The 11,192-nt window shown below is 45.1% G+C and overlaps 1 protein-coding gene across 1 annotated transcript; it reads left to right on the forward strand.

Moving 5' to 3' along the window:
- Nucleotides 1-1,663: 1,663 nt before the first annotated feature.
- On the forward strand, nt 1,664-10,562 carry GPA33 (glycoprotein A33). Its single transcript, XM_058043733.1, has 7 exons — nt 1,664-1,712; nt 5,197-5,348; nt 6,177-6,387; nt 6,914-7,072; nt 9,306-9,419; nt 9,865-9,988; nt 10,472-10,562. The coding sequence occupies exons 1-7, from the start codon at nt 1,664-1,666 to the stop codon at nt 10,560-10,562; spliced, it is 900 nt and encodes a 299-aa protein (XP_057899716.1).
- The last annotated feature ends 630 nt before the right edge of the window (nt 10,563-11,192 follow it).

Consider the following 11,192-nt stretch of genomic DNA (forward strand, 5'->3'; position numbering starts at 1 on the left):
TCAGTTGCAGGAAAGAGTCCAGAGGCAGTGAGGCTGGATCTCTGCCTGCAGAGAGCCTCCAGGCAAGGGGGATCCCAGCAGGCACAAACTGAAATGCAGCTACGACCTCTGATATCCTTGGGAAATGCAGTGCAGGCTGAAACCACTCCAACCTAAGGGAAAGTAAGCTACCTGTCAGCTACCTGGACTTCTGTATTGACTTTGGCATGGTCCCACACAACATCCTTACCTCTCATTTGGAGAGAGGTGGATTTGATTGATGGACTGTTTGATGGATAAAGAAGTGGCTGGATGGGATCCAAATACAATCAATGGCTCAGCATCCCAACAGGGATTGTGAACAAGTTGTGTCCCTCATGATCCTGCACTGGGACCAGTACTGCTCAGTATGTTTAATAATGACACAGACAGAGAGGTATTTTAAACAACTATAGACCAAAAGGCAAATCTTCAGCGTGGCTTCTGGCAGGTTTACCACACAAGCCTGAGGTCAGCACAACAGCAAGATACAGATCTGCTTTACTGCACTAAACACAGCTATGCGGTGTTTTGAGGAAGCCTTCTTCATAATCCTCAACAAAGTTCATCAATAATATACTGCATTATTCAACTAATTTCATCTCAAAATGATATCTAAGAACATGATGTCCCATCTAGATGCCTGAAATGGTCACTCACACCCTAGAAGTCACTTTGTCCCTCAAATGGCTAGAAACAGAGCATAGATGATTATCCCACATGGACACATCCCTCACTGCCCTCAGTTAAACATAATGTCAGATATTTGCCCCAGCTGCCATGAGTCCCCCTTTTACTCTTCAGTCAATGATAGCAGTGGTTATTTGTGACTCCCAAGTGCCCTTCCAGAGCATGAGAGCAGTGCTGGCTGTTCAGTGCCCATGCCTCGACAGACCCATCACCAGAGTGCTGCAAGGCATGGGCTGGGTGATCTGTGCAGCCTTCTGCACAGACAGGGAGCAACACCTTTGGTACCTGTGCCTGTTGTGCAAGCCACACACTGGGCAGGGGAACAGTGAGCATCAGAGAGTAAGAACCTGGCTGAGGTTATATTTACATAACTTATATTTACATCACTTATATTTACATAACCCATTAGTCATCCAACTGCCATAGAGTATGTATTTGTATGAGTATTTAGAGTAAATGGAGTTAGGCCCTCAGGTCCTTAAAGCCTGGATGTGGGCTGCTGCCTGCATTGTGAAACACTTTAATACCTTTTCAACTCTGTTCCTTAAGAAAAATGAGGTTTATCCTCCCCTAGGTGCCTGCCATCAACATGCATGATTTCAGCTGCACTGCACACTCCAGCCCCAGCCCCACCACACCCTTCCCTTGCTCCGTGCACCTGCGTGTTGGGAGAAACGGGGAAAGGCTGTTTAACTGTGGGAGAAAGTTCACAACTGGCCAAGGAGCTCCCAAGTTTACAGAGAGCAGCAGGTGATGTCCAAGCCTACTGGTGATGTGGCTTGTCATTCGGGCTGGGAGGGGAGGGGAGGGGCAGGCTGGGGCAGAAGCACTTTTAAGAGACTGAGGAAGTGAACCTGCATTGCCACTGCAAGGCAGCCCTTCAGGGAAAGCCAGTCACCTACCCAGCCTCCTGGAGATTACAAGGAAGAGCACCTTGAGGTGAAACACAGGAGGGATGAGGGGGACGGCGACGAAAGGACTTGGGCTCCTCATTTTCAGTGCAAGTGAGTACTAATTTGGTTATGTCCTCAAGGGTTGGGTGGCAGGAACCAGCACTACAAAGTACAAGGACTCCAGTGCACTTTGTATGTTTCTCTTTTGTTTAGTGAAGGTTCCTTTGTGCTTATGGCCAGACAAGTGTGTGTACCATCTCTGTGCTGAACATCCACACACATCTCCCAAGACTGTTTGGAATAGGAAAAAATGCTGTTCTTCATGAAGCTGAAAGTATTTTTCATAAACAATTTTCTTGGTTTCTGTTAATACAATACTTATCTCTGAAGAAGGAATCTCCTCCTCTGGAAGTCTCAGCTCCAGTGACTTTTATCCTGTCTCATTCTTATATCAATGTTCCTACACCTCATTCCAAGCTTCAGACCAAGCTACGCACATGGGAATTACTTGGGGTTTTTGAACTAAAAATCCTGAAAACCTCACTTCAACACTAAGACCCACAAAAAGGAAATTCACAAAGTTTAAAGTAATCAGAAAAAGTGGATGGGCTCCACATGCAACAAATATCACTCAGGTCATGGTTTGATGATCATTATGTAACTACTGCAAAGCCATTGATATTCACTCTTTCAACATTCTCACCTTTCATGCTATGCAAATTATGCTCCTTTTTTTGCTTGATCAGAATCTCAATTTATTTCAGCAAACAAAATATTCCTGTAATTGTATTAATTACCCTTCAGTCTGTTAACAATTATTCAGTAAGGAATGTGAAAGCAGAAATGTCACTTTCGTTTTCTTCTTCCTTTGTACAAGTACAAATCTCTAAGCAGAGGGGGAGAAAACCATTCTTATTTTTTAACAAGTTATAAACATACAAAATGTCTCTCACATTTTTTAAAATGCTATAAACACACAAAGTGATAACACGCAAAAAAGTAACTCTAAGGCTTAAATCTAGGTGACATTGTCTCTCTAGTAGTATGTAAGCTATTTGTCTTCTCCTTTTTTGGACTTCTTTCAGAATTTACTTCCCTTGCCTTCAGCCATATTTTGAATAGATTCTGTTTCTGCTCAGACAAAAATCCCCAACCTTTGAAGAATAAACCACAACTCTTAAATGTACTGACTGTGAAGTGAAATGTGGTGAGAAATGGGAAGGATGTCACTGAGTCAGTGACATCCCAGGATGAAACTGTTGCTTCCCTGAGAGAGGGAAGCTCCTTCTGGGATGTACAGAGAGACGTGGGTGACAAATGAAGAGCACCAGAAGCAGTGGGACATGAGGGTGACAGCAACAGATGAATAAATGTGTTACAGGCTGTGCCTCACATGCAATGTTGGGTTCAGCTGCTCCCCAACTCTGCACCAAACATGTCTGGAATAAAAGAAAGATCTCATTTATTGTAGGATTTGACTCATCCAATTGGAAGAAGGAAAAGAAGTCTGAGGGTTGGGTGGTTTCTTTGCCTCAGGGCTGCGTTTATGACCTGTCAGTGAACCCCAGCCCAGTGGAACCAGTTTCTGAGTGACAAAAAGATCAGGAAATGGGTTTTGCTCCATTTCCTAGTACAGACAGTGGTGCTTTTCACTTAAATGCAGGAAAGCATCTCTATCCAGTCACAACAAGCAAGGAGAAAGCTTTCCCAGGTGTCTCTCATAGGGAGGGCACATGAAAACAGCAGTCAGAAAGAGCCCAGGGGCTGTGCAAACATGGGCCTTGCCCTGGGTGCTACAGGGCAGGGAAATATCTGGGAGTGGCTGCAATAAAAGCATGCTGGCAATACTTTGCCCCGCTTTCCTTCTCATGACTATCAGCATTGTAAATGAAGTAATCCCCAAGAGAACAGAAGCCACTCCTGCCACATCACATGGGAAGAGGTGAAAACCACCTTGCTCTGAGCTGTGAGAGCCCAACATTTCAGTCACTGAGTTGTTCATTGTTCTGTGGGAGCATACAGAACAACTCAGATGTTGAGAGTATGCACCAAAGATGGAATTTAGGCTAAAAGCAAATCCCTGTGCCCATGGCACCTGTGTAATTACCTGAACTGTCACCCCGGGTTCTTAGTGCAGTGATCACACAACCTTCTGGGTCCCCACACTGTTATTTTCCAAGGACTCTTGTTCACTGCTAGTCAAGGATGTGGCAGTGCTCAGCTTGCCAACAGCATTCACTTACTGACCCAGAGCAGGGGGCTGTGTGCTCTTCCTGTCTAAAAAAGTGGCTATTCACAACCAGTTTGCAATCAGGGTGCAATCTAGAAATGCTTTGCTCTCTCCCTTATACGTTACACTTCCTTATAGATCTAACCTGGACAAAGATATGGCAGAATGAGGACCCAAAGTGTGCTAGGTGGCAACTTTTCAGATGAATCTTCTCCAGGGAACAGTGATTCAGCTTTCAGAAGCAAACCTTCATCACCACATGCAGCATCCCCAGCATGGGTGGAAGCCTTCCTTCTCTTTCCTCCTTACTGCACCACATTCCTCTTTGCCATGGGAGCACCTCTGAGCAGCACTTCCTTCCTTGCCATTTACAGTTTTCCCAAATATCTTCCACAAATGACAGCGCCATTAAAAAAGCAAAACCAAAACCTCAAAGCAACAAACCCAAACACAGAACCCACACAAACTGTGAGGAGAAAGCAGGTGTTTTTAACCATGGACTCCTGCAGGCATGAAGGTCACCTATGGCAGGGCAGACATAAATGTCCAGCTCAATTCTGAGAATAACAAAGACCTGCCCACCAGGCAATGAACAGACATGATGAATTAAGCGCAAGTCAGAGGGAATTGAGTGTAAAAAACCACCTGCCCTGTGCCCTGCGTGCTTCCCCAGGGCACAGAGGGATTTCTGTTTTATTCAGCTCTCAGCTATTCCTGTGCTCCAGAGGCAGGAGCTCGAGTTTTTGAACAAAGGTGACTACTACCTTACTCATTTTTAGAAAAAACTAAGAGCTTTTCTTCCCTTGTTTCTTTCAACCACTCTTTGCTTCTCTAGGTTTTTCTATTTTCAGGGATGAAAAACATGAACAGGTTTTGATTCCCTAGCACAAAATGTCACTTTTCTATGGATTTGGATCGAGGCAAGTTATTTGACAGTTTTCCTGATCCTTGAAATTTGACAATATCAGTTTGTTAGTTTAGCCTGAATCCTTAAGACTGCTGATGCACTTGTAGTATCTGTTTATCTGTCTCCCTCTGTACATCCTGAGCTGTCAAAGGGTGTCAGTCACGCTGAAGGAGGGCTCAGAGAAAAAAGTACAGCATCTTTCTAAACTCCATGGCAATACAGGAGCAGGTGAAGAAGAGGGAAGCAAGGAACAGAGAGCAGAGTTTAGCTCTAAGCCATCCTGTGCAGCAGCTCCCCAGAGCCAATCAGCTGCAGCAGACATCACCTCTTGCTCAGTGGGGAATGTCCTGGATGACAGGGAATTAGGGGTTATTGTGGCATCTAAGGAAGCCAAAGACACTACCATGGAATCCAGATGTTGTTATTTTTGCTGAGTGCAGCATTTGTTCTCTTCCTAGTTCTCGTGTCTGCTCATGCCCTCACTGTGGAAGCACCTGAGAGGCAAATCCAAGTGGCAAGAGGAAGAGATGCTGTCCTGCGCTGTAATTTTAGAACAAACTCAGCCATTGACAGAGGAGACCTGGTTGTCTGGAAGAAAATCGATAGCAAGGTAAACTGAGCTGCATAAGGAAACAGATGAGAGGGCAACCAAGAAGGGGCAGGAGAGGGAATCTTAGTGGGAATGGATGCTGGAAGAAAAAGACTTCTTCCAGATTATTTTTTTTTAATCCCAGAACTGTGCAAACAGAAATGCTCAGACTGGATGCAATTTATCCCAAATCTATTGCACAACACCAGGAAAGCTCCCATCCCTACTGGTCTTACTGAGGATACAGCACTGTATGTACTGTGGGATTTACATCTATTAAAATATGTGAAACACACAATTTCTAAATAAATATAAATATATAAAATGTATATGTAGTACCCATATCTTTGATACTATATAAAAAGTTTTAAGTTGATGATAACAGTACATGGAGAGATTCTTGAGGTCTCCTACATCCATTTGAAGTATTGGAAAATTAAGAAACTTTTAAAGTTCTTCTTGATGCTTGGGAATTAGTGAGAGGGGGAGCAGCTTTCGGAGATCTCCTTGCAAGAACCGGCAAAGGTTTCTTCTCTGGAGATCCTTGCTGGCAGTTTGTGCACCCATAGGGCAATCTGACTGACACAGGTCTCAGATGAGTCTTGGGCTGTCCTCTCCTCATGGTGAGGAAAGGTGAATAAGCCGCAGCAAAAGAAATCAGGTAAGGTGTGAGAAGGGGATTCCAGATGGAAACAGAGATGAATTTCTAGGTTTTTCTTGGCTTTCTCCCAAACTGCTGCAGTTTAAGGTTCTCTTTTCCAAGCTGCTCCTTAGGAGTGGGCTGATGGATCAAGTTAGATGGCAGATGCCACAGCAGAGGCAGGGACTGACGCTGTGCCCACGTGCCAGGTTGACGCCGTGACACGCTACTTCGACGGGCTGCTGCAGTTCGGGGAGGGCTACGACAACCGCCTCGAGTTCAACGGCGACGTGGACGGCGGGGACATCAGCGTCACCATGGGCGCCGTCACCATGGAGGACAACGGCACCTACGTCTGCAGCGTCCGCCTCCGGGCCGACCCGCCGCGCCAGAGCGCGCTCGTGGACCTCTTCGTCCTGGGTGCGGGGACACGGGAGTGCCACAGCCCTGTCACACACACCCGCCCTTCCTCTGATGTCCACATTGGCTTAAACAGATCTTCTAATAGCAAAAAATATCACAGCCAATTCCACCTTTGGTCTTTTCCTACTCCCTGCGGAAGGACGCTGCGATGCGTAGAGCAGGCAGCTCCCTCAGACACTGTACACACTGGCTGTGGGTACAGCTCGCTCTCCTCATAACCCAAGCATCATTACAGGGCTTTCCTCATTCCCCCTATGGCCTGTCATGCTCCACTTATCAAAGGATGGGTCACCTAACACCATCAGGCAGATCCCAAAAAGCATCTTGCAATTCCTTCTTGGCTTTCCTTGTTTCTCCCAAAAAGGGAGGAACAAATTAGATCCAAATTCACTTTAAGTTCCTTTAAGAAGAAGGTGGCAGGTGCAAGACCAGCCTCTTCTTGCAAGAATAAAAAACAGAGATGCAAATGGGCTGAAACAAGAAACTGCTTCTGATTAATACAATTCCTTTTTCCTTCCTTCAGTTGCACCATCCAAGCCCGAATGCAAGATTGTGGGGACACCAGAATATGGACAGACAATCAACCTGACCTGTGCTTCTCAGGAGGGCTCCCCAGCGCCCAAATACACCTGGAAAAGCTTCAATGTGCAAAATGAGCCCCGTCCGCTAGCACACACAGAAGGTATGAGAAACTGAAACACATCAAAGCATTGAGGTCTCTGCAGATGAGGGCTGGGAAGATTCTAAAATGCAAATACAAAAACACTCTTCAGGCTTATTCTAGGATGTTCTCTGAACAGGAGTTTGAAAACTTGTCCTTTTGATACAAGACATGCTCAGGAGTAACTTAGCAGAAAGGACTCTCACCTGAAATAAGAATGGTCAGAAAGGCTTTCACTTCATCTGTCCCCTAGGGAGAAAGATGGATGGCTCTGGAAGCAGTCAGAAATAATTATTTCTCAGTTGCTGGGAGTAAGGCATAACATGAGGAACAACATTGAGTTTTCTAAGTGTCTTTACATCCCAGCTTACTTGACCATGAGCAGATCTCTTTCTAAACTGAAGGAAACACAAGCTGGCTCTGGAAGCTTTCTTCCAGAGACGACCCCTCACTTAGAGGAAGGGGGTATGAGAAAGTTACACCATTGCTACTTTGAGCATGAAAAAGGCTTCTGGTTCTTTAGGACTGACACACAGGCCCTAACACTGTATTTGCTTTCACTTTAAGTCAGATTCTAGAAGGAAAAAGGAACTGAATTTCCACAACAGAACTTTGACAGAACTATTTATACAGGAAGGAGGGTTTAATACTCTTTCAAGTGTAACAGTGACAGAGGACTCAGATTTATTTCATTAAACAACTTTGCTTTTTCTGGCCTGTCCAGCTTCAGGAAGACTAAGTGTTTGTACCTACCCTTCCTGGTTTAAGGGAAGTACACTAAAGATGATGAGACTCCACAGGATATTCCACACTCAGAGCCCGTTCTTGCATGAAATATGTATCACCAGGGGCAGGAACTTCATTCATTTCAGTGGCCACTAAGTGGTGCCAGCGCATCACACACAGCCCCGAGCACAGCAGACTGTCACAGCTTCTGCTGCCGCCCTGTTCTTCCCTGGAACAGCAATCTCTGCTGGCCCATTCCCACCTCATTTGTGCTCTCATCGGAGCACCCGCGGCCAAGCCCTGTGTGACTGTCCCCAGGTGCCCCAGGCTGGCTGGGTGCCCTGCTGTCACCACCAGCAATGGCTTCTGTGCTAAACAAGCCCCACTGCTGCAAAGCGTGCAGAACCCCCTCAGGAGAAACTTCAGAGCTCACAGCACCTGACCCACATTTCCCCCATTTCACTCACTCAATCACTTTTGATTTATTAGGAGCATTTAAATTCCACTTCTAGACTGAGACTTTAAGAGCTACAAACATCACGCATACCCCCCCACCCAAAAAAAACCCAACAAAGCCAACAAAAACAAAAAAAAAAAAAAAAAAAATCAACCAGGAGGGAGACAAGTAAACACAAGGAGTATGTAGAGACTAAAAAAAAAATAAAAATAAAAAATCAATCAAGCAAGCATATGACCTGTCATTTCTCAGCTTGCATGCTCTTCTACTATCTGGCACTAGGTGCCAGCAAATCCTAAATGTAAAACAGTGAGATCCCAGGGAAACAGGAAAGTCATTAAGAAGTATTCAGGCTTTTACTTTCAGAGCAGGGATCTGGACCTCTCTCACAAACCAAAAGCATGGACTACACATCCCATATCAGCTGGAGATGTAACAAACAAACTGACTGCCTGAGCAGACAGAGCTGAGCTTCAGCCCGTGGTTCTGAGCTGTGTGAGGCTGGACAGAAAGCATCAGCATCACTGCAACCCTGTCACTAGAGTTCTTCTTGTTTATCTACACAGCCTATGTGGCTTCTCCCAGACTAGAAAACATTTCCCCCCACTGCTAAATAACTCATATCTGAAATCCTAAGAGATGCAGGACCGAAGAGCTTTCTCTTGTTGAACAAGTTAATTTATCAAGATGGCCAGTTCTCAGAGCCAGGTCCTGATTTGGGCATCTGACATTTCTCAAAATCCAATGCCAAAACAACAGCAAAAAAAAAAAAAAGCTTTCTCTAAGCACAAACACTTCTCTACCCTCCACCTACAATTTTCTTTCTAAAAGGAATGTTCAAATACCATGTTCCCTGTAATCAAAACAGCACACTTCTGTTTATCCTCCCACAAATCACTCTAAAACCTAGGGATGAGCATGGCAGCTCCTGAGCAAGACAGAGCAATCCATCAGCTTTAATAACCTCTCATCACTCCAGCCACCCTGGGCTGGAACTGGAGCGCCACTGTTGCCACTTCCTTCCCTGCTTTTATTCTTATCTTTTTTGGCCTGATTTGTGTTTCACAACAGGGCAAAAAATAACTCTGAAGAACATCTCAGCAGACACCTCTGGCTTTTACATCTGCACTTCAACCAACAGTGTGGGAACGGAGTTTTGCAACATGACAGTCAGCGTTGTGCCACGTAAGAGATGGGGCTGCCTTGGGGAAGAGAAGTACCAGAGAGAACATCTCAGCTCAGAGCCAAAGCATCAAAGGAGAGGAATGTTACCATCTGGTTTCTGAACACCTTTAAGAGAGACCCTCTCCAGTGGTTTACATGCTAGTAGAGCACTCACCAATGCACTGGATAAGTTCAAAAAGTGATGAAAGCTGTGCAGAGTCAGCACTGAATTTAAAATGTCTGAAACTAAACTTTACAGACAAAGAAGAGCAGGTGTTCAGATCCAGGGGCTCCTCCCTGTCAGTAGCTAACTGCTCCTGTACTACCCAGTACAGAATTGTTTCCAGTTGCTGTAGTCAAACAGATGTGGCTTCCACATTTGTTTGGTGGGGGGGTTTGAAGTGCAGTGATTGTGCTGATCCCCTCTGACATCACTGCCCCTGCTAACTCCTCCCTTCCCACACAGCATCCATGAACATAGCTCTGTATGCTGGCATCATTGGGGGAGTTGTGGCTGCCATTGTGGTGGTTGGGATCATTGCCTACTTCTGCTGCTGCCGGGAGAGCAAGGACACTGACTACGAGATGACGTGAGTACCTCTCCCTGCAGCCCTGAATGAACAGATCAAGGGTTCTCCTTCTCCCTCCAGCACCAACAGATGGAGTGGAAAACTGGGGAGAAAAATCTGGGAAAGCATGCACTGCCTTCTCCTTTCAGTGTCCACCCCAGTGGCTCCCATCTCTCCTCATGGGAGATGCCCAGGAATCCCAGACACCTTGTGTCTCTGGGCAGAACCAAATTATCCAAACCTTGGATGTGAATTAGCACAAATTCAAACCTTGGATGTGAATTAGCACAAATTCAAACCCTGGATGTGAATTAGCACACATGCTATGAAAAATAAACAAGTAGCTCCCACACCTCTTGCATCACCAGCAAGACTGAAGTTGTGGACTTCAGCTGGGTGCAGTTCTAGATCAGCTTAGAGCAGTTTAAAAGTATTCTAACACAAAATCTCTTCAGCAAGGTTTCTGGCTGGTTTTAAAATATCTACTCTCAAACAATATTTTAGGGCACAAGAAGACAGAAATGAACCCTCCAGGCAGATGCCACCAAGGCATGAGAATGAAGGGGAGTATGTGGAGAATGAGGAGAACGAATGAAGAAACCACTGCCATCTCCAGGATCTGCTGAGGCATAGACATGACTGTATAAAAGAAATCAATCCCTCTTTCTTACTGCAACAAGTTGAATTATAAAATGAAAGCCAAAGGCTCTGCCTTCAAGTTCTGGGAGAGAACATTCTTGCTTCCCTGGAAATAAGAGCTGATGTACAGTGAGCAATAACACACACTCTCACAGCAGAAAGATGCACATGGAGCACTGCTGCACCCAGTCACCCAAAAATAACCAGTCTTCCAGCCTTCCAACTTTCTGAAAAAAGAAACTATCAGGTCTACTTGGAAAACAGAGGAACAGAGCTGCTCATGTATCTATCCCCAGATCCACAAAAGGTTTGAAGGTCACCAACTGCATTTCATCAAGGAAAGGTGGTCTTGTTTATTACTGAGTCATGCAAATGTCACAGCTTTCACCACTGTTCAAACACAGGAACTGTTTTTATGGAGGTTGAAGCAAGATGATTTTTAAAGACATTTTGTTAAATGTGTATTTTTTATGTATTATACATACACATATAAATAAATATATGGAAAAAACAACAGTGAGTCCCCTGTTTGGGACTACAGTACATAATAATGTCACAGATAAGGTAAGAACTTAGATGGGCAGCT

This window comes from Melospiza georgiana, chromosome 2 (genome assembly GCF_028018845.1).
Source record: "Melospiza georgiana isolate bMelGeo1 chromosome 2, bMelGeo1.pri, whole genome shotgun sequence".
Taxonomy (NCBI): domain Eukaryota; kingdom Metazoa; phylum Chordata; class Aves; order Passeriformes; family Passerellidae; genus Melospiza; species Melospiza georgiana.

Excerpts from the sequence above, each read along its gene's own strand:
- GPA33 (XM_058043733.1), top strand. The coding sequence starts at position 1,664 with ATGAGGGGGACGGCGACGAAAGGACTTGGGCTCCTCATTTTCAGTGCA. Across the intron at positions 1,713-5,196 it reads GCTCCTCATTTTCAGTGCAA|TTCTCGTGTCTGCTCATGCC; the intron begins GTGAGTACTAAT and ends TTCTCTTCCTAG. Across the intron at positions 9,420-9,864 it reads GACAGTCAGCGTTGTGCCAC|CATCCATGAACATAGCTCTG; the intron begins GTAAGAGATGGG and ends CTTCCCACACAG.